This window comes from Symphalangus syndactylus, chromosome 15 (assembly GCF_028878055.3).
Source record: "Symphalangus syndactylus isolate Jambi chromosome 15, NHGRI_mSymSyn1-v2.1_pri, whole genome shotgun sequence".
NCBI lineage: Eukaryota > Metazoa > Chordata > Mammalia > Primates > Hylobatidae > Symphalangus > Symphalangus syndactylus.
The window spans coordinates 18,417,565-18,442,307 of record NC_072437.2 but is presented as its reverse complement, the minus strand read 5'-3'; the positions used below and the strand labels follow the sequence as shown (position 1 = coordinate 18,442,307).

General features: G+C 36.1%; 1 protein-coding gene across 9 annotated transcripts in view; it reads right to left on the bottom strand.

The window, feature by feature from the left end:
* FGF14 (fibroblast growth factor 14) overlaps positions 1-24,743 on the bottom strand; it is a 693,770-nt gene that overhangs the window by 149,980 nt on the left and 519,047 nt on the right. For 7 of the 9 annotated variants that reach the window (XM_055245295.2, XM_063618975.1, XM_055245299.2 and 4 more), the window contains one exon: positions 3,871-3,981. The exons of 1 other annotated variant lie outside the window; for it this stretch is intronic. In XM_055245295.2, coding sequence (XP_055101270.1) covers positions 3,871-3,981 — 111 coding nt within the window. Of the gene's footprint in view, positions 1-3,870; positions 3,982-4,472; positions 4,493-24,743 lie in introns of those variants that run through there. One more of the 9 variants, XM_055245302.2, reaches the window with a different exon arrangement.

The following is a 24,743-nucleotide window of genomic DNA, read 5'->3' as shown; positions in this document are numbered from 1 at the left end:
CTATTCTGCTTGTAGTAGCTATTGTCTGTCAATAGGAACAATGAAGTTTAAGAGCACAGAAAAAAATCCATGGCATCCCCAAAAGCAAATTGGCAGAAAAGAAAACTCACCCATTAATAAAATACCGTAGTTCATGGGGATGCTGACGTTTAGAAGATTTTTAAATGAGAGTGGTAATGAGGTTACCTGGGTGCTCACTTCCTTTTGTGAAAGATCTTTCCATTATTATGGCAGTCAATAATAAGCAGTCGACTTGCTACAGTATTTTCTCCACCAGAACCATTTACCCATCATCCATGATTTTTGTGCTACTTTTCCTTCCCAGAGATCTATAGATCTTAGACTGGAAACCCTTGGAGAACAGGGGCACCAACGTTCGCCCACCCCAGTGGGTCTTTTTTCCCTCTTCTTAATTCATCTGAAGTTTTTAACAAAGGCAGTTTAGCAGGATGGTTCTGTCTTTTTTTCATTTTAAATATCCATATTTAGTGTGGGAAATGTATTGAACTCAAATCATGAAGATATGAAAGTTCAAGCCCTCAATTTTGTAATTTAGTGACTTTTAGGGTGCTATCTGGGTGAGTTTTAGGGTTTTTTAAATTATTTTTCCTAGTTATGGATAACTAACCCATGGTTTGTATTCGGGGAGTCATAAAAAATGGAAACATGTTTATGAATGATTATTCATAATGTTTATGTTCAGTATAATAATCATTCATAAACATGTTTCCATTTTTTATAACTCTCTTAATACAAAGCATGGGTTAGTTATTCATAATTAGGAAACTATATGATTATTACATCACCTCCCTCCTCACAACAAAAGAGCTGTACTCTAAGTAGGACCTGACAGCCTTTCTAAAGCACATCCCTATTTTTAAAGAATTTTTCAGTGCTTACATTTTTCATAAGATTCATGAGACTATTGAAATGAACCAGAGAAAAGAAAATGTCTTTAAATTCATCCTAAGAAACACCGTTTTGCAATTTACATAGGCCAGAGGACATAAAAATGAAGTTAATTAGTAATTTCCATTACTTTTATAAGTCTGCTACGATTCTGCCAATTGTATTAAATTTTATAGTCATATAATTTGTAGAACCTTTTGAGGAGGGAACATTGATTTTACCCACTGTTTTTCTTTATTTCTTTGCAAATGTTGAAATAGTAACAAAACTAAACTAACTGGCTTACAGTGCACTTGAAATGCAATATAATGTCTCAGAAAAGCTGTGGACCAGAACTTTGCGTAGGAATTTGAGCCCCTCGAGTGTGGGCGTTATGATTTTCTTCTGATTTGCTTTTACAAAGGGGATCCTGTTTCATCTTTCTTCTCAGGACTGTGTCTCACTAGCATTTAGAGTGTCAGAAGAAATTTCAAGATTCGTTCTGAGTTTTTGCTTCTTCTACTGCAGATACAGAAGTAGAAAAAAAAACATACATTTACAGAACAGAAGGTGGAGTGTTTTTTAGTATCTCAGCTTTCCAGTTGAGTCTTTAAAATTATTCAGATAACCAGACCTGTATGTGTGCACACAATAAATCTGCACTTCCATATTGAGAAAGTGCTTATTCAACTCTGAAGCAGTATGCTTTTAAAAGGCAATGTCTAATAGACACTTCTCAAAATAATATTGATTCCTATCATTAAAGGTAACCAATTTGGTTGGCACTACAGAAATTACACAAAGAAAAAATGCTAGAGAAAAAACACATAAAACCTTTGTTTGAGCGAAATTATTTTTCAAGTAGTCCAATAAAGCAATATGTTTATGAAGCTATGGTGTATGTCCTGTCTTGAAAACTTTTGTCATAAAATGGATGGCATCGGTCTTTAGTCTGATGAATCTTTCAGAGTGTCATAGCTCACCTAGCAATCAGAGTTATGGGAAACTAGTTACCATGTTCTAATCCTCTCAGGCCAAACAAAATCAGAGAACACTGAAGACATCAGAGATTATGAATCCCTAAACTTGGTGACCTACATAAGAGTAACACATGAGAGAAAGGAAATGGTTTTTGTCAACAAATGGGTAAGGAGTTAAAGGGGAAAAGAAACTGGGCAGAGATACGTGTATTAGCCTGAACCATAAGAAACTGACATCTTTTGTTGGTCAAAGATCGTCAAGTACCAATAATCTCTGAAAGTCCAAACTAATAAGAAAAGCTGCAAAAGTAAATGTTTGGCATAAAATGCCTCCTCTTTCTTCTGTAGCTGAATTGTTTTACTTTCTCTTTTTCTATATCAAAAAGGAAATAAAGTAAAAATAAACCAATAAACAAACATAAAAGGGAAAAATTAGAAAATAAAAAAGAGTGATATGAGACACAAAGAGAGTAAAGAGATTAGAAATTCACAAGACGGACAATGTAGATAAACACAAAAATTAAAAAGGAATTGAAGAAAAAATAAAAAGTGAAGCAATGCACAAAATATAAAAAGTGAACACAATGGCTGGAAAAATAATGATATTTCACATGGCAAAACCACATGAAAAATAATCTATTTTGTATCACTAACTACTGTCAGAATCAGTGTTACTGGCAATTTGATTGCTAGAATTTAAAAAAGGAAGTGCTGAATTTTAAATTGAGCTGATAAAAATAAATAAAATAAAAATAAAAAAGAAGGAAGTACCTTCTGATTTGATTATATGTATTATTCAAATCTTCACTTCTTTTCATGGAATGATGTTTATATGTGAAGAATAAGAGATACATTAATGAAAAAATTCATATCTATTTTTGATCCACCAATAATGTTTCTTATGATTAAATATTTCTAATAAAAACAGTTTTGCTTTTCACTAACTCCCCCAAACAGTAAAAAGTGTGCTTATTTTGGAACTAATATGCTAAATTAAAAATGAATCAGATGCCAATATAAACAGAAAACGGAAGAGCAAAACACCGACAGTTGAGTAAGGAGAGGCACCAGATGGAGAAATGTTATACATAAAGAAATAGGAAAAAGAACACAGACATTAATACAGCGGAAGATGTGTAGCTTTTTAATTAAAAATGATCACAGATGCAATTCTATAAAGTAAACACTTTGCACAATGAATTTCAAAGTACACAACCTTCATGTTTTTTCTATAAGAAAGATTTTTTTTTGTTAAATGCAAAGAATTTTAAATTATATTTCTATTATGTAAAAAAAAAAAACTATTCCAGGCCGGGCGCGGTGGCTCACGCCTGTAATCCCAGCACTTTGGGAGGCCGAGACGGGCGGATCACGAGGTCAGGAGATCGAGACCATCCTGGCTAACACGGTGAAACCCCGTCTTTACTAAAAATACAAAAAAATTTAGCCGGGCGTGGTGGCGGGTGCCTGTAGAACCCGGGAGGCGGAGCTTGCAGTGAGCCGAGATTGCGCCACTGCACTCCAGCCTGGGCAACAGAGCGAGACTCCGTCTCAAAAAAAAAAAAAAAAAAAAAAAAAAAAAGAAGAACTATTCCTTGTAGCTTTTGAGTTTCCACAGGCATCATTAAGAACCTCAGAGCCTGATGAAATAATACCCCAAAGAAAACATGTAATTAATTTTTACCTAAATACACTAGTGTACTTACTTAACTTTTACAATAATAAGATTAAAAGTAACAGTAATTTTCTGGGTATGACAACTGTCTGAATAAAAAACAAAAATAGTAACATAATCGTCTTTAAACCATAGGTTTCTTTGGTTGCTCCATTAATATTTTCATCCACGTAGTTTAAATAAAATTGTAAATGGCATCCTAGTGTGTAACATTTGTAAAGATGAACCAACATGACCAAACATTTGCAAATGAATCTTAAGAAGTCATTTAAGTAGCAGTGTATCTTCTACCAACTGTGTAACTGGTGGCCTGAGGTTGTCACTTACTAGAATTAGTGCTGTCATCCTTGGTTCCGTCGAGAGCTCCATCGGGGTGCATTTGCAAGTAGTAGCCTTGCCTGCAATATAACCTGGTCACTATACCCTTGAGCTGGGGATCTGAAAGGCAAACATAGTTATCATAAGCCTCACAATGTGTCACCATAGTTTCCTTTATCTTTTCTGTTTCTTTTTTCAGAAGAGGACATTTTATACAAGTAGCATATTTTATTTTGTCTCTCAGATTCTTCTGTGTTTTATCAAACCTGTAGTATTCTATTTATAGAAGGTAAAGGAAATGCAGTAGTAAGCCACAGAAACAGGCTGTTTTATAAAATTAGTATATGCATATTTAAATTATTAATTAAAACTATTAAACTAATTAAGCTGCCAGTTTAATTATTAGTTTAAGCTATAAACGAATTAATATAACCAATATTATCATTCATGATGGCAGGACAAGAATTTTGCAATTTTGAATTTTGACTCTCAGAAATTTCATTAAAGGGTTTTTTAACGGAGTTCTCCTTTTACTTAAGTTGACAAGTATTCCCAAAATTAAAAACAAACAAAACAAAAAATACCTATATTTTAAAAACATTCATACTAACATATGATACATGTTCTTAGGAAAAGCCCCAATTTGGAGAACACCCCTGGATGTTCAAAGAGTCACTGTTACTTCCACAGAAGTATCTGTGCTGCTTAAACATGATCCACAGGAAAATGGAAAACTCCACTTATGAGCTCAGGAGAAACACAACAAACCCACGCATATGAGGTCAGCTCTGAGGCAATCAAATAGAGAAATTAGACAAATTAAACAGATAAACTCATTAACTCGTATAACTAAAAAGGACAGTCAAGTTATACAATATGAAATCTGATTCTTTGTCAACGAGCATTGAGATAGAGGGCAGTGGAAGTTTATTTAAACGAAAAGGGAAATCATGCAGTAATACATCCTCATTTGATGATTCACCGAAAAGACATCCACTCTAGTAATCCAGTGCTTCACAAAGAGTCAGTTGTACCTTTGAAAACAAATATTTGCATGTGGTTTTGCAAAAGCCATCCTCATCTCAGGGATAGATTGGATGTGGGACATCATAATCTTCACCATGGCAACTGGCATCTCTCCGCAACAGCTGAATGGGCCATGCTAATGCAATCCGCTGTCAAAACAGTCGGACGTTACTGAGTAATGAAACCTAGCACCTTGTAATCAATAGAAAAATTGTGGTCTTGCAAATAGGTGAAGACAAAAAAAGTTTTTGAGAGCTATGCTTAAGCTCTTTATTAGTCCTGAAGAAATTACAAAGAATTTCAATATCTATTTCTATGCACATCATTTAAAACTGATCATTTGAGACATGACTCCATTGTACATAGATTTGCTTCATAGATGGTATAATATTGGAAAAATCCTTTTGGAAAATCATGCATGAACGCAGAGCGTCACAACATCAGTGTGACTAGCCATATTAGAATATGAAAGCTTTTAAAAGAGTAGGATTTTAAAAATAAATATCTAAGCGATTATTGGATTGTGTCACATATGTTTCTTCTTCTGTAGTATATAACTTCCCAAATCACATAATTCTAAGATATGCACTGGTGGAAAAAAATACTATTGTGCCTTAGTCTGCCCATCACCCAGAAGACTTGACTGGGCTAAGTACTAAAGACTTCTTTCTTAGTTTTGCTGTATTTTATTTATGCTCTTCACTGAACATATGTAGCACGAAAAAGAAGAGAACAAAAGCAAAAAGAGTAAAAAACGTGAAAAAGAGAATAATTTTTTATTATTCTCTTGTCAAGAAAAAATACTGAGAATATTAGTGATTGACAATTTTTCTGTAAAACTTTATGTTCTGACATCACTTATTCCTAAGCAATCTCCTATTTGAGCTACTATGTCTTCTGGAGTTGAATTAACTAGATCAGGCGAGGCAGTGAGAAGTCACCTACCCACCCACTCACACACGCCCTCATGCTTACACAGAGACCCCTTTGGGATTATGCCTCATTTTGGATGAGGGAGCACAAATAAAATGTAAAATTATGTTTTTCTCCTTTAAATTCAAGAAAATACAACCAAATTGAATTTGATTCATCTGATTGCATATTGTTTGATGTTTTTCCTTTTTAGAAATCATAACGCCATTGATTTTATTCTTCTCAGGCGCCAGGCACTGTTAGAAGCACATTCTATTATTAACTCATCGGATCCTCACCATTACCTTACTTAATAGAAGCCCACTTGGAGGATGAAGAAATCAAGACACAGAGCAATTAAGTGGTAATAATGTGACAAAGGGCACATAACCAGTAGGTTAACAGCTGGAATCTGATCACTCAGCTCTGGACCCTGCCCACTTAACTGCTACCTGATGCAGCCTCTACAAGTGGAATAATTGAACTAAAACGTCTTCAACACTAAAAACAAAATGCAAATCAATCTGTTTAAAAAACCAAAACGAACTTGTATTTTGAAGATTAACTGCCACTGTGTCTAAACCCAAATCCTGCTAGCCAGAGCTGAATTTGTGATTACAAAGCAGTAACACAAAGGTTCGAAAGGATCAAAGATCTTGAAAAACCTCTTCTCGGATCCATCCCACTTTTCCATTGGCCACATTTCCAATACATCTCTGCCCCATTAAAACCTTATCAAAATTGCTAGTTCAGTACCATAAGTTTAAAACAAATGGGTTGCTCAATTCCTTTTGATGCATCTTCACAGTGTCTCTCACTCTTTTTCTTTTTTTCTATTTTCACTGCCAGCCCCTCATTACCTCTCTTAGGTGGTCTTCCCACCTGCAATTTTCCTTTTCAAATCCATCATATCTGGAAATATGCAGTGACTCTTCACCATCCACTGAGCTACGTATGCACCTTACCGCAGTAAAGCCCTATCTTATCTATGGCTTTGCTCACTATAACCCTTATGCATCCCCTGCAAGTAGCCTCACCTGGGTCACTGTGGGTTACCTACAAATTTTCCATAATTTCCCACATCTGTCCTGTTCCCTTAACCTTCTCTGTCTCAAATATGGCCACCTGCATTAAAATGCCCCTTTGCACATCTGTGTAGGCATGCACCCACACGCACACACCTTTGCATAGCTGCCTCCTTTTCCTCCTCCCCACTCTGGTTCTGTCAACACATCCCTTTCCTCAAGAGCACTTTCCTGAAACTTCAGATGACATCAAATTCTTCCTTTGGACAATTTTATGGTAATTTTATGGTATCATAGGTGAATGTGTAGCAATTTATGCGTTCCCGGTTAAGTAGATTTATAAGTTATATTATCTAGTTTAACTAAAGTTAGAATAGTTTAGGGGGAAAAATCCCATAGAGATAATAAGGATTAAAGATGATACTAATAAAATAAGCTAAAATAAACACAAAACAAATGACAAAGATGAGATTTTTCTCTTACATGGATTTTGTGGTTAAAAACAAGTATAGAAACTAGTAACAAAAACAAATGATGATCTATTGAAATCTAACATGAAATTAGCCAAAGGAGTTTGAAAATGTAAAGACAATCTGAAATACAGTTACCATGATAAAAAATGAAACCTCATCCTAAATGCACATAATACCTTCAGATATAAAAGTGTGAAAATACTACATGTGTGAGACAAACAAGTATTAATGTACATGCTCATTTTTTTCAATAAACTGATAGAATAAGAAGGCTTGCATGATACTTTTCTAGCAAACATTCTAGTAAATATAAGGCCTACAAGAACAAGTATTTTTGTTTTAAATACTGATATATCCCAAAGTCTTACAATACAGGTTCCCAATGAATAATTGAAAAATAAATATCTAAAGTCCTACACCTATATTTTAGCTAGCCATGCAAAAATGCAAAATACTTCTTAACTCATAAAATTATTAGTTCTTTATTCTCTTCTAAAACATTTGTGTTCAGAATACCTACTCTGCTTAAGAAAATATAAAAACTTAGAATCTCTTCTTTGCCTGTCTTAATTCCCCTTTTGCTCCAGTTTTGTCTTTTATTTTCTATTTAGTGTGCCTGATAATTTTACTAAAAATGTTTTGAAGATACTCCTTGCACAAAACTCTGTGCTAACTATGATCTGTCATATTAATTAAAACAGAAATAATGAAAACTAATGTGCATATATATCAAGAAAAAAAGATGTTTCATAATATATTACCCTCAACACTCAGAACTGAAAGAAATGCAAATCAGCCCGACTGCCTTCAGATTCAGGTGAAAAATACACAACATTTTTAATTAAAACACTCATTCTCTTAGAAGTAGGTTCTATTAAATCAAACACCATCATAAATGGTTTTCATGCAATGGGAAGACTGGCAAAAGAAGAATCAGGATAACCAATCAAATGGTGTATTTATTTTAAATTATGATTTAAATGGAAAAATGTACACTAGGACATATGTTTTTCCGTAGCAAACACATTAATGTGTATACATCATACAAACTGTGTTTATACACATAAATTTCAGTACTAATTGGTTATCAGTGTAGGTTCTTAAACATAGGTTCTCTTCTATTAGCTATGGAAAAATCACACGTTTTTATAGGGTAGAAACAACTTTTGTAATATACATTTTTGCAGAAAAAAAAATGTGGCAGATCTAATTAGATTTTGGCACTCCCGGTAGCAGAAAATAGTATTTGAATAATTTGCTTAAAGATATATATTATCATATAATCCAACCACAGAAATAAACCATGTCCAGGAACTTTTCCAAATGACTGAGAAAATAAAGGTGGGATAGGGACACTAACGAAAATGATAGATAAAATTAAAGGCATGTGAAAATTTGCTATCTCTGTTTATCCCTTACGATTACATTCAATTTCCTTTATGGATTGACCCAATGCTACCTTGAGAACCCCTTCCCTCTAGGAACCTGGTTCCAGTTACTTCAGAGTGATTACCCAACTCACGGTCCCATTCCAATGTATTATTACGTGTGTTAAATTTTAACACTGCTCCCACAGGCTAGAATAGCTCTCCACCACTTCTCTGCCTATCAGAATCCTATGTGTGCAGGCACTAGCGATAGTATCTGGCATTAAAAACAAACAGGCCAGGCACAGTGGCTCACGCCTGTAATCCCAGCACTTTGGGAGGCTGAGGTGGGCAGATCATCTCAGTTCAGGAGTTCGAGACCAGCCTGACCAACATGGAGAAACCCCATCTCTACTAAAAATACAAAATTAGCCGGGCAAGGTGGCATGCGCCTGTAATCCCAGCTACTCTAGAGGCTGAGGCATGAGAATTGCTTCAACCCGGGAGGCAGGGATTGTGGTGAGCTGAGCGCACCATTGCACTCTAGCCTGGGCAACAAGAGCAAAACTCCATCTCAAAAACAAACAACAACAACAAAAACAAAAATAAACAAACAAAAAACCCAAACAGCTCTTGCCCTCAAAGAGTTTGCTGTTTATTAAGGAGAGGAAAGAAACTATAATATGGCTTTATATCAATTAGCCATGTGTTAAATTAGTGGGTTTGCATGTCTTTCTGCTCTGCAAATAAATGATACATGCCTTGATAATTTGCATATTACTCAAAATAACCTATCACAGTGCTTGCCACAGAACAGGTACTCAACTCGTATTTATTGAACCAAATTCACTTTGTGTTTTGTTTTTTAAAGTATCTATATATCTATAAATGCTTTTTGAGACAAAATGCATTTTTTTTGTATTGCATTTAAGAGTTGGAGAAAAGCATGCTTGAGCTAAAAATAAATGTGGGTTTTGAAACGGAAACACAAATAATTTTAAGCTTTTTCCCCAAAAACTATTGTAGCTAAAGCATTTCCTCTAGGCAAAGTATATGAAGAGACTGACTATGGGCAAATACTTTTCTGGGGGAAAATGTTTGAGGAGATCATTAAAGGGAAGGGAGACTATAAGAACCCTGGTTAATACTTGACCCTTATCTCCAAGGAGCAGACTTAACAGGAGTATCTTGGGATTCCTAGCCCAGGGTTGAACTCTCACTAACTTTTTGAATATCCAGTGTATATAAACTACAGAAGGAAGGAAATCTTTGGAACTCAGAAAAGCACTCTTTCCAACACTATTTTCCGATGAAATTTTCTCATTGCAAAGTTCTAACATATTAGAAACACACTGGAGCTCTTAAGACCCACATAATCCAGAAATGGACAGTAAAATGGCCAAAATGTCAGATCTATTGTTCCACCTTATTTATTCATCACTTGTAAAGATGAATAATTGTATGATAAAACATCATGTGCTTTGGCCTACTAATTTATTATTTTTAAGTTGTAATTACATATTTTCAAAATTAAATCCTAAATATCAACTATGTAATTGCAAAATACAACAATTAGCAAAGTTCTTGTGCATATTTAAGTAAGAAAAGCATGTATCTTTTGGTGATAACATTTGGGATCCAAGTCAATCCATCATTACAATCACATCTAGAAAAAGATTTCCTGATTCTATACTGTGCCAGGGATTCCTGATTTGTGAATGATTTCATTTGCTCCTTCCCAGAACACAAGCGCACCGGCAAAGAAGCTGTATGCTCTGTCTGAGGCGCTGGTGTGTGGCTCAAGTGCCGCCTGTGGCATTGACAGATGCGGTTGTGTTACTCATCTTCAGACTCCTTGTTAATATGTCAATGACACCAAACACTAAAAGACACTTATGGTACTTTCAGGAACTTTTTTGTATACTTCTATTAACATAAACATTAGTAAGGACTACCCTGCCAGCTGAGAGAGTAAATATGCCCCAGATTATGAAGCAAAGAGCATTTTATGTAAGTTCTTACATGCTATTGTCATCTAAAGAGGGAAATGTGAGATATTTCAGTTTATCTAAATACTATTCATTTTTTAACTGTAGATACAGTATTATGTTAAATTTAATACACAGATTTAACATATTCAGCTAAAAAACTATGAAGAATGATTCACTTCTCCTTTTGGAAACTAGAAATAGGATTCCCTAAATTTAAAGAATCTGAAGAAAAACTGCTATTTGATTCATTCACAGAATTTTCCACAGCCAGTTAAACCTATAGCAGACCATATTAATTTGTTCTTCCGCTGTCATTACATTGTCTGAAATACAGAATTAGCATGACAAAAAGTAGATGTTAAAGAACCAAAGACATCTGTGGAAATAAAAGTGCATTTTTATATAATAAAATTCAGAATCAAAAGCCTTTCAGTGAAAGTTATATTGCATCAGGATATTGCATTAACCATGAAAACAAGAATTACACCAGATGTGCAGTTTTATCTATTTCTTCAGATAAATAGTAGAGCAGTAAACTGGGAAGTTTGTCTGAAAAAAATATATTTTCTGTTTTTTTTTTATACATTTGCTTTAGAGCCAGGAAGCATTGCTTTAAATGTTTTATGTTAAAAAAATAAGCAGTGGGTGAATTTAAGAAAATAACTGCACATGACAAGGACTGATCTATTCATCCTCCAGAGTTGAGGCTCATACATTTAAGAAGTAACATTTTGTGGCAAGTATACCACTCATCTTGTCTATTCATATCTAGAACTATTTAGAGACCTCCACCTAATGGGTAGATAGTTGGAAATGATAGTGATGAACACTTTAAAGCTACTTCCATTTAAAGAAAGGTGCAAACATCTAAGCTCTGTTCCCTTCTGAGTTTCTTTTCCAGACATTTGTCTTCTAGCTGCTTCTGGGAGAAGATGGAAGTGATAAAAGATTTTTTTATTAATAATCCTCTCTACAGAATCTCCCGAACAGCAAGGGAAGGAGAAGAAAATAGGCGGCATTCAGAGATACGATACCTATGAATCCAAGTAGACATCTACACTTTTAACCAGACAGGAAAAACATTTAAACCAGATGTTATGTACAGAAAGAAAGAAAAAAATACTCCTGGAAATCAGTGTGAAAATTTCATGAAGGATACTGTAGCATTTGCTCTTGAATTCAGTTGCAACCAGTTATATGCATCTCTAAAACCCAAAGTTTCTGCTTATTTTATCACCAGGAAGTGATGCCTCTTCACCATTTTTATTTATTAAGGCTTAAAATTTTAGAAAGGCAGTTCATAACATCACCCTTAATGAATCTTAAAGACACATCTATCTCTAGAATTCTACAACACAGCCATAGAAATACATCATTTTACATTGGAAAACAGGAGGAGAAATCCTTTCTATGTTTTGTTTAAGCATGTTTTAAAATGCCAAGATATTTAACTTGCTCCTTTAGGAGGCATATATTGTGAATCTATACTTTGTTCCAAGTGTTTTGTTAGGAGTTGAGAGGAATTTACAGCCAAAGCAGATTGCTGTCAATTGTCCACATCATCATTAAACCAACAGCATGATGTGAGTCCTAAAACAATGAGGCTGTATAAACAGAAAGGTAATATCCAGTGCTAATGATAACAATAGTAAGAATAATAGCTATCATTTCCTGAGCATACACTTTGGGCCAGAAACGACTCTAAGTGCTCTTTTAAAAAATACTAACTTATTTAATATGCATAGCAACTTTTTGAGCTAGGTAGCATTATTATCCTCACTTTAAAGATAAGAAAATGAGGCCAAGTATGGTGGCTCACACCTGTAATCCCAGCACTTTAGGAGGCAGAGGCTGGCGGACAACCTGAGGTCAGGAGTTCAACACCAGCTTGGCCTACATGGTGAAACTCCATCTCTACTAAAAATACAAAAATTAGCCGGGTGTGGTGACTTGTGCCTGTAGTCCCAGCTACTCTGGAGGCTGAAGCAGGAGAATCAATTGAACCTGGGAGGCAGAGGTTGCAGTGAGCCCAGATCACGCCCCTGCACTCCAGCCTGGGCAACAGAGTGAGACTCCATCTCAGAAAAAAAAAAAAAAAAAAACAGATAAGGAAATGGAGGCAGAGACTCACTATGCGATGTGTGCAAGAGCAACACAAAAAGGAAATGATGGTGTGAATGTGAAAGCCTCTGTGGTCTGGCCTCTCACGCTGCCCAGGTACCACTCAGCTCTGCTCTAAGTGGGCATCCCAGTGTTCTCAGACCACCCCTGATACAAACACACAATGAAGGGGCACTGACAGATGAGAGGAGAGTGACAGACAGGGTGGGCCTGGGGAAAACCGTGTAAGAAAATGTTTAATCTGAGATGATGAAATGTCATTTTCAACAGTTTGTGGGGCTGTCACAAAAACAGGGAATGGAATTATTTAAGTTTTGCCTCAGAAGACAGAATTAGGACAAATAAGTAGAGTGACGCCAAGATGGAACATAAATAATGGCAGTGGTTGCTGTCCCTTTGGTCACTGCTAGATTCCAGGTGCCTAGAACAGAGCCTGTCATATAGTAGGTGCTCAATAAATACATCATTAATATATGAATAAATAAATCAAAAAGGACAACCAAATGTCCAATACTCCTAGCTATCCTGTGAAAGAATCAACTCTCCCACAAAGTAATGTGTTCCCTGTCGCTGAAAGTGTTCAAGAAGTTGGATGGTCATTTCCTACAGGAATTGGGAAGGGAATCGCTGCTTTGAAAAAAAATCTTGAGAAAAAAGCATACTTTATTTAAAAAGTGGAAATGTATTATCATTTGAAAAGCACTAGTTAAGGATCCTTGTCTTCCTACCTTGTCGCGACCGTGCACACACACACAGACACATACACACACACACACACACAGAGTAAAGTACAGCAAATGCTGCCCCTTTCTTCTTCTTAGGGGCTGGACTATGAATACTTAGTAAGTGAGGAAGGGTGGACATGAGTGAAGGAATGGAGAGGAGAAAAGGAAAGTTTCCCATAAAATTGTTAAAAGAAAAGAGATAGACCTTGCTTATTAGAGCAAAAGTTTAAAAACATGGAAACCTATCGCAGTCAAAAGTTTGAGAATGTTTTGATACTTCATAAAGCAAACTGTGAGATGTGGAGCTGCAGGCAGTCCAGGGCTATTTTAGAGTAGTTTGAGCTGGAAGAACATTTGCACTAGATCATGGATTCAACTTTCTTTTCATATTTTTTGTATATCAGTTGTTTTCTTTCAATTCTAATTTGACTCTATTTCACAAATATAGTTACATAGTCATAGTGTGCTAATTTAACAAGCAATCCCACTGTGTGGACATGTTTTCAGGGTGGAGGGTGGGAGGGAGGAAGAGAAAGAGGCGAGGTGATTCAGAAACAGATCCTCTTTCCGCTTTCCCCCAACTCTCCCAAATGTACATTCAAGTCCTTCACTTAAATTGGATTTATGGTTTGTAGCTTTGGCATCAGAGCCATACTTTAAATTTCTAAAAAAAGAAAATGCTGGGAAAGGCACTACTCAGCACACATTTTGGCACACTCCTTTCGAATGGCATAGGTAGCCACTGAATTCCTTATCCCTATGGCTTCTATATTTTTACATTCATGCTTCTTGCTCAGTACCTAAGTTTCCCTTTACCCAAAAGCCTTTGTGTGTGTGTGTGTAACTGATCTGGCACAGGCCTCTGAAAAAAAAAAAAAAAAAACTGCAGGGTCCTGGAGAACCATAGGCCGGAGAAACCTGGAGCTGCAAAGAAGGACAAGATCTGGAAGGTTTGCAGCTAGCCCTCAATGAACCAGGTTTCAAATGAATGCCACGAGGAAACTGAAAAGCAAAACTTTAAAATACCACACTCAGGAACACCGCCTAACTATCACATTCCCATGCCTGTTTTTGGTTTCCTTTAATTTTATAGTATAGTTGTGCAGGGGATAGAAAATCTCACATTTTAAACCAGTTTTAGAATTTCAGGTTAATGCTTCAGGACACGTTTGTGAAAACCAAATAAAAACTCCTCCTTTAATTTCAGCTCTATGAAAAGACTGTTAAGATCCAAATCTACTAGGAAGTTTAAGGTATTTTCTTCCTTAAAACATTTACAGCTTTATGTGGCCATCAGGTTGGATTATATGGAAAAGAGCTCAGCATCAAAAAACACTTTATAGTAATTTATATGATGTCACTGGCCAAGGAAGATGATCATCCTTTAGAAGTAACTATAAAAATGCTTGCTATGAAGAACAAGCTAGAGGCATCACCCTGCCTGACTTGAAAATATACTACAAAGCCATAGTAACTAACACTGCATGATACTGGCATAAAAACAGACACATAGACCAATGGAACAGAATAGAGAGCCCGGAAATGAATCCACACATTTTTGTTCACAAACTCATTTTTGAAAAAGGCACCAAGAACACATTTGGGGAAAAGGACACTTTCTTTAATAAACAGTGCTAGGAAGACTGGATATCCATATGCAAAACCATAGATCCTTATCTCTCACTATATTAAAAAATCAACTGAAAATGTATTAAAGATTTAAATGTAAGACGTAAGACTTGAAACTTTAAAACTACCAGAAGAAATCATTAAAGAATTTCTCAGGACATTGGTCTGAGCAAGAATTTTGGGGTTAAGATCTCAAAAGTGTAAGCAAGAAAAGCAAATATAGATAAATGGGATTATATCAAGCTGACAAACTTCTGCACAGCAGAGGAAGCCACCAACAGAATGGAGACACAATCTACAGAATGAGAAAATAGTTGCCAACTGTATAACAAGGGATTAATAACCAGAATATATAAGAAACTTAAACAACTCGACCACAACAACAAAACAACAAACCCAATTTAAAAATGGTCAAAGATCTGAATAGACATTCTTAAAAGAAGACATACAAATAGCCAACAGTTATATTTTCAAAATGTTCAACATCACTAATCACCAGAAAAATGCAAATCAAAGCCACAATGAGATACTATCTCACCCCAGTTGACATGGGTATAATCAAAATGAGGAAAATAACATACACCAGGGAGGATGCAGAGAAAGGGGAACCCTCATATACTTTTTGGTGGGAAAGTAAATTAGTACAGCCACTATGGAAAACAGTATGGAGGTTTCTCAAAAAATAAAAAATAGAACTATCATATGATCCAGCAATCCCACTGCTGGGTATATGAAAAAAAAAAAAAATATGTACTCTGTTTGTTGTAACACTCTTCACAATTGCCAGAATATGGGGGTCAATATCCATCAATGGATGAATGGATAAAGAAAACGTGGCATGTAAATATATTTCATATATATGTGTATATATATATATATACACACACATACACACATGCACATATATAATGGAATTTATATAATATACAATGAAATATCATTAAGCCACACAAATGAGTGAAATTCTTTCATTTGCAGCAACATGGATGGAACTGGAGGACTTTATGTTAAGTGAAATAAGGCCCAGAAAGACAGATATCTCATGTTCTTGTGGGAGCTAAAATAGTTGATCTCACGGAGATAGCAGAATGGTGGTTTGCAGGGCCTGGGAAGGAGTAGGGGTAAATAATGAAGAAAGGTTTTTTAATGGGCACAAAAGTACAGTTAAATAGAAGGAATAAGGTCTAGTATTTGATAGCACATTAGGGTGACTATAGTTAGCAATAATTTATTGTACATTTCAAAATAGCAGGAACATTTGGAATATTCCCCACACAAAGAAATGATAAATGTTTGAGGCAATGGATATCCTAGTTACCCTGATTTGATCATTACACATCGTAGTTATGTATCTAAATATCACATGCCCCAGAAATATGCACAATCATTATGTATCAAAAAATCAACAATAAAAATGCTTGCTATAGATGAAAATTGTAGCATCTGGTCATTTTAATCCTGGTGGTTAGTGGAAAGCTTTGGAGAGAAAGTGAGATGAAATTGAGTCAGAGATGGCCAAGATGTGGATGACAGAATGAAGTACCTTTTTCAGGTAAGGAGATGTCCTCCTGGGAGAAAGTCCGAAGTATTTTCTGAAGACAGATGGGTTTGGAGGCTTTGGGGATAACAGTAGGTGAGGCTGATGGCAGTCTGCAGGCAGCTCTGGGCACGCATGAAACTCAAGCTAAAAGTTTGCGCACTGAACATTAGAGAAATAGTAAACATATTTTCTCAGCTTTTTCTCAAGAAGTGACCCATCGGAGTCACATTTTAGAGAACGCTGGGAACTGCTGGTAGGGGTAACCTATTCTTCACACAACAGATGCTTGTAAGATAAATGTTAAAATTTTAACCTGAAAAAGTACTGGACTTTATTTCTAAATTTCTAATTCTGAAATTTTAAGCTTTTCTGTGGAGAATGATAGCATTTTCTGTGTGCATATACATACACATAAATATATACATGAATTTGTCTGTGTGTCTGTGTGTGTAAAATTTAAAGTTTGTGCTCAAGAATCGGGAGGCTTTTAAAAAAATTATGTGACTTTAGGTAATTCAATATGATTCCTATTGACATTTCCACAGGTGGCTAATTTAAATAATTTTTAATCAAGCTTACTCTGTTGCCTTATGATGGGAGGATATATAACAAGATCATTAATAGACAATAGCAAAGCTTTAAATCCCTGTCAACATTTTTCTGAAATGTGTTCATGCAGTTAAATAAATGAGCATCTCCCTGATCAACTCAAAGGCAGATAACTGTAAAGGACCACGTGTCTTCAAGATTACTTTCTGATATAGAGCACAACAAAATACTTCTTCAAAGATATAGTTCTCTTACTTGTGTCTAACGGTGTGAAAGCATCAAAGGGAGTATTATTAAATGAACTGTGTCCCCCTAAAACTCATATGTTGAAGTCTTAACCAGAATGAACTACATTTGCAGACAGGGCCCTTAAAAACGTAATTAAGTTAAAATGATGTCATTAGGTTGGGCCTTAGTCCAATAGGTCTGGTATCCTTATAGAAGAGGAGATTAGGACCTCAGACAACTACAGATAAAAGACCACATGTAGACCCAGGGTGAAGACAGCATCTACAAGCCAAGGAGAGAGGCCTCAGGAGAAATCAAGCATGCCAGTGCCTTGATCTTGACCTTGCAGCTTTCAGAACTGTGAGAAACACATTTCTGTTATTGAAGCCACCCAGTCTGTGATACTTTGTTAAGGTAGCCCCAGCAGACTAATAGAGGAATTGCCATTAAAAAAAAAAAAATAAAGTTCAACTGCCACGTTCACCGATTTAGAGACAAAACCGGCTTCACTTCAGAGGACTATGCAGCTAATGATGAGAAAAATCTGAGTTGTAACACCCGGCTGCCAGGATAGTTTTTGCCTTTTCTCATTCACTGAAGAAAGAATTTCATATTCACTCTCTGTCTCAACATTTAAGTACTATGATACATTTTCTAGATTTTTAAGTTTAATGGAATTAAAAGATATTTTATGCCCCTGATTTTACTCATGTGAAATGTAAATAAATAAAAAAAAACCGGACATATTTATAAACCCACGTCTGAAGAAATCCATCCATCTCCACATTGGGAAACAGACTGCAAACCACTCGTCAAAGCAAAACATCAAGCTGATGTTTTGTCAGATAAAAGAAAGAGCAAGGGAAATTTACCATGTACTTTTTAACCCAGAAACTTCTAACATACATTATTTCCATCTTTAACCTACCGCATGTAATACATGAAGAAAATCTGGATCCAAGAACGTGCATCATCTGCTTAGTATTGTCTGGTTAATGAGAGAGAGAGAGTTGATTCCAACCTCTACATGTTTCAGGCTCTGAGGGTGCTTTGCAGTGCTACTTAGCCTACACTCATGCATTTTTATCATATTCATCTTTATTCAAATGATTTCCTATGCCTCTACACCTGTCAAAACACTGCCCTATATCAACGTTTAGCTTAAATATCCTCGTTTATGAAATAGTCTCTAATCTCTCCTGTCAAGAACCAGTCTTTGTGTTCCCTAATTATGATATTGTACCAAACCATCTTTGCTGAGTTCTAAAATTCAATTCATTTAAACAATACAAAACCAAAACCAAACCAAAACAAAACAAAAGGCATAGCTCTTTTAGACTAAAAAGTGTAATAGTTAAGTTCTGATATAATTGTTAACTTGCACGAGGGCTTCAATACTAGATAGGAACAACTGCTTTTCTGCATATTTCAGAGCCTTGCTGAGAAGGTTTGGTTGCTTTTGTCTCATGACTTTCTTTCTTAAGCAGTCCACACCTGTAGCACACCTCTAAATTTAATATGTGAAAAGCATTTCCTGTCTTACCTGATAAAAAAAAAAAAACATTGTTCTTGGAAAACGGACTAACGCTGACTGCCCAGGAGTGTGCCAGGGAGAACCATTTGTGGACCTCTGTTCCTCTAAATCCCTCCAGGAAAATGAAATCTATAGCTCCTAAAGTCATCCCAGAAAGGCAGAACTTTAAATAAAAATCCTCAGATCTCGGCGAGAATAGCAGAAAATAGGTTACAACAATATGAGGTGTATCCACAATGCTCTACTCTCACACAACCTCCATGTGGGAGCAAAATGTTTCCCAGTCGGAGAGCAGAATTTACGCTTCTACACGTTCATAGAAGCAGACAGGTCAAGGGGTCCTCTTTGGCGATGCCACACACAGCAAGATGTCCAGGCCCCGAGCCACATGTACTTCTACCTGCCTTGCTCAGACATCTGCAGCACTGACTCTGGATAAGACAAGATTAGGGGTGGAGGAGGAAAGAACTTGAAGTAGGGGCAAAGGTGGAGCCAGTTACCCTCTCACCAGCTCCCTGAATTGGACAAGGTGCATCACCTTTCAGGAGGCTTTTATTTCTTATTGATAAGAAGACAAGGGGAATAATGTCTACCCCATCGGGGTAGGATCACCAAGATCCAGTGGATGGTGGTTTCAGAACTGTTATCTGGCCTTTAGTACAGGCGCTGAGGTTAAAATTTTTTCTTCTTTTGCTATTTATTTTCACTGTACCTTTTACAGGAAATTAAGTTTGAATTCATAATTCACATCTTCTGTGAAACTGGCAACTATAATACAGAGAGGCGAGTATTTTGTGTGAGGAGACTCACTACCCTCTGCTTTGTACCTCTTCTTCTACAAGAGCCCCTGCAGTCCGGTTACCTTGCTCCAAATGATGCCTGGGCCCTCACGTCGCATTGGCCTTCCCTCTCTCCAGTTGTGAGGAATATAACCCAATTCCAGATGTGCCCTCTGGAGACGGGCCCTTTGCTCTCAGCATTCAGATAGTGCCATCCCAGAATACTTTATAGCCGCCACCTTGCAAAAAGCAACCTAATGCCTAGTAATAATACAAGAATGCATCCTTCTCTTTCTGGTCCTCATAGTCTGCTCTGTATCTTCCCATATGCAGTCACCATGCTGGTTGTAATAACAACAGTAATAAGAATGACAGCCATCATTTAGCCATTATTCACTGTGTCAAACACACTACGAAGAATTTTATAATCATTAATTGACATCATCCTTCAAACACCATGCAAATCTATTATTAACGCACTAATTTTATTTATGTAAATACACAAATCTATATATATTTCTATATATACACACATACATATATAAATATATACATACACACACATATATATAAATATACATATAAAATTAGGAACTTAACCCAATCAGAAATTTGACAATGTTCACACAGTTAGAAAGATGTAAATCTAGGTTTTTGATCCAAGCTGCTGAATGTAGTAGTAAATAATCACACAGTCTTAATTTATTCCACCAGTCACAGAGAGAACTTCTGATACATGCTTCAGATGGAGAATATCAGAAACAGAGAAAGAAGTTGAGAGGTGAGAGCTCTATAAATAAATACAGAGAACGAGAGTGTGCATGTTAGAGGTAAGAAGATGTGACATAACAAAAAACAGGAAAAGCTATCCAGTTACTTGGTAGACTTACAGGAAAATTGATAAGATTACCAATAGCTAATTTTTAAGATGTGCATAGCAAGGAAAATAAAATAATAGGGAACTGAACACAACATAATCCAAAGACGCAAAAGAAGCATCTTTTCCATTTTTTTTGATTATTTAAAAATGTGTCCCTTATCTAAACTCTTAATTTTCCCCTAAGGAAAAGTACCTTATATTACCTAAAAAATTTTTGAGATGAAGATTTCCATGTAGGTTCCCATTGTACATTCTTTGAAAAGAGTTTTAGAAACAAACAAACAAAAATAGGCCTCATCCTTATTGTTTACCATTTAGCCACATATATTATTTGGGCATCAGAAAGGCCTAGTAAAAGCTAATTAAGATCAAGACATTCTTAACTTGATAATTCTTTTAACAGCAGAGAGGAAATCCCTGGGCCTTGTAATTACATGGGCCATTGAACATGTGAAGTAAAAGGAATTAAGCTTGTATGACTTACTACCATGTCCCCAAAATACCGCAAACCCAATGTTATATGGCTAAAGGGAAAATGAATTTGCAGAAAACAAGGAGGTAGTTTGTCCCATATTCATCCTAAAATCTCCAGGAACAAAATCTAACATTTGACAGTAGGCTGGCCTCCCCATAGTGTGCTGGGAAAACAGTGGGGCTCGGTTGCCACTTAGCTATGTGGTTTAATGTAATTCATAGCCTCTTGAATTTCTCGGAAAGGTGGACATAACATTATCTGGCTAAATAACAGCACCGGATGCTGTATGAATCTCAAACGTTATTTTAGATAAGCAAGTAGCATCGCCATGGAATGAGGATGGAAAAGATGGCCAAGTGTCCAAATCTTGGGAGGTATGTTAATTATATAAAAAATGAATTGCATCCTAAGAATATTTGAGGTCAATAGATTAAAGCAGGCAGTGGCAAGATCATATGTAGACAGGTGAAGTATCGCTCTGGTCACTGGATGTTGGGTGTGATGCATGCAGTTAAGATGCCATACCCATGACCCTGCAAGAGATGCCAGATCCTTTCTCAGAGGCTGGACAGTGACAAGGACTTAATTGTGAGAGTAATGTGGGAGGCAGGATGGTAGGATTTTAATAGAGGCTTGCTCTCTGCGTGGGCTGTCTGCTATTGAAAGCCAGTCTCTGCACCTTTTCAAATGGCTAGTTCCTCTTCACCCTGTCATCACCTCTCTGTCCGTGATTGCCTCTGGCAGGTTTTTCCTGCTCCCGCACCTTGAGCTGCATGAAGTCAGCCTGGGTTGTACCACCACAATATTCTGCAGGCAAGTGCTGCTATGGCATTAACCATGATGTACTGTGATTATATGTCCATGTGATTGCTTTGCTGTGATGGAGAGAACAATGGCTCCCTGAAAGCACCTACGTTCTTATACTTGAAGTGTGTGACTGTGTTACATGACATGGCAAAAGGGCCTTTGCATACAAGATTAAGTTAGGGACTATGGCATAGTGAGATTATCCTGGATTATTTGGGTGTGTCCAGTGTAATAACAGGGTCCTTAAAAGGATAGTGGAAGGGAGAGGTGACTATTAAGTAATTATCAGAAAAATGCAATATTGTTGACCTTGAAGTTCAAGGAAAGTGCCACGTGCCAAGGAATGTAGATGGCCTCTAGAAATGGAAGAAGGCAAAGAAATAAATTCTTTTCTGGAGCTTCCAAAAAGTATCAGAGCCCTACTGACAAGTCAATTTTAGCCTGGCGAGATCCACGTCAGAATTTTAGCCTACAGAACTATAAGATAATCAGTTTACGTTCTTTCAAGCCATCAAGTTTGCAATGACTTGTTGTTACAGCAGTGAGAAACCAGTACACCTGACAGGATTCTTAGCATCTCATGGGGAGGGTCTGTGTTTTCTTTGACTCCCAGAGGCATCATAAGGCAGGTCCTCCGTGTTAGTGAAAGTGCTTTCACTGAACGCAACAGCCCAATCCAATCTTTCCTGGCTTTTTTTCCCCCACACTTTTTATCTTGCAGAGATATGGAAAGATATTTAAGAAAGAGTGACAATTATGTCAGGCTTCTTTTGCATTTGGAATAGCCCTTTAGAGTTTTAAAGGTGATTTCATATACCTTAACTCATTTGAGATTTAACAACTCCTGCTAAGATTGGATTGTATCTACATTATGATTAAAATAACTTACAAATATACAAATATGGAAGAGAAGATAGAAAAATGAAAACAGTTAAGTGAGAGAAAAGGTAAAGCTTTAAATTCACCTTTGTGTGATTATTGTCATGATACTTTGTTTAGCTTGCTGGTGCTTCTAATTGAAGAAACACCACCTGTATGAGCCATAGACATAAAATATTAGTGGATTAGTGGTAGATAGCATCTCAGGAATTATCTATTAGTCCAATGAACTCCCCCAATCAGGGGAACTGACTGAGACTTACCCTTGTCCTAAGTACAAAGAAGCAGTCTCAGAAACACAAAGTCCTGCCCCACACCCAGTGCTACAGCTGTGAAGTTGACAAAGAAATTTCCGCTCCCATTTTAACCTACTGTTTCTGCCAAGAGGCTCTTTATAGCATGTTATATTGCTTAACATATACCCACTGACAGATTTCATTGGTAATTAATGTAGAGTGAGCATCAGATGTGAAACTGAGCTTCTCTAGCTTCCTATCATGGTTTGGGACATATAATAAGATTTTCCTTTACTGTCAGATTAAAGAAAAAAACAAGGAAGGAAGGTGAGGAGAAATCTACTTAATAGCAATGGTGTCAGTAATTGAAACTGACAAATATATTGTTGCTCTTTATTAGTCACCTTCAACTTTGCCTTTCCAGCACAAGTTGCATTTGCATCGAGAAGCATAGCATGGAAAAAGAAAAAAAGTATTAATTCTACCGTAACCTTAGACAACAAAATAAAATAGATGAAAACGCTTTTTGCCCTCATTTAAGAATAACATAAAGAATATTAGTTCATCCAATATGGAGACATGTTTCAAATCATTAACTCTGGAACTCTTAAATTATTTGCTGAATATATCCTCAGTAATTCAACTTTTGAGATTCTGTTAATATTAATATCCATCTCTGGACTTCCTTAAATAAAGGTCTAAGTGTACATCCTTTTCTTGTCATGTTAATGTGGGTATATGCTTCAGAGATCTTACCTAAGTCATTAAATTCCTAATGACTGTTTGGGAAAGATCATTTTACAAAGTATATCAAGTAACATTTTTAAAGGAACACTGGATTTTCAACAGTTTCTGAAGTCTGATAATGTAATTTTCTTACAAATGCCCTTAGTCCTTTATAAGTACAAAGTAAGGATGTCAATTTCAGTATATAAATCCAGGCAAAGCATAAAGAAATACTTTATGTATTTCATCTCCATTCCTCCAGTTACTTCCTACTTCTGTTCATTCATTCAAAGTTAATTTTGCACAATAAAAATACTTGTTCTTATTCTAGACATGAATGTAACATGTTGTCTCACACTAAGTAAAGAATCACTCAAAATTTTAAGACCTTTAAAAACCAAGTGAAAGATGATTACTCTCATAAGAAGGGTCACTGAAGTGCAAACATACCTGCCCAAGAGAAGTCACTTTAAAAAGTTAAAATGTAAGAAAAGAATATATCAATTTGCAATGAATCAACTTTCTATACTTTGCATTCGAAGTTAAAAAGGGAACATCTGTTGTTTGCTATTTAGAAGACAAAAATGAAAGGAGAGGTTTGTGAGAGTTATATAGAGTGCCTAGACATATTCTATAACAAAAATGCTCCAGTGATTCTCAAGTATTTTTTTTACGTAAGTACTTTCAATGGTAGAGGAAAGTAAATGGTCATGTTTCCTGGTGAGCCTGAGGGATGGAGTCTCAAAGCATCCAGTAATCAGGAATTTCCTTGGAATCTTGTATTCTACTCAAATATCCTAACAATTATAATCTACTAAATATCTGGTTTGATATCAAGTATTTTAAATTACTTAACCATAATTAAAATTGATACTGCACAAAGATATACCTATGGGTTCTCATACCTATGTACTGCTTAGTTCTCCAAGGGTATTCATATCCATTTGCAAAGTTTGCTAGCCAGCAGAAACGTCCCTTCC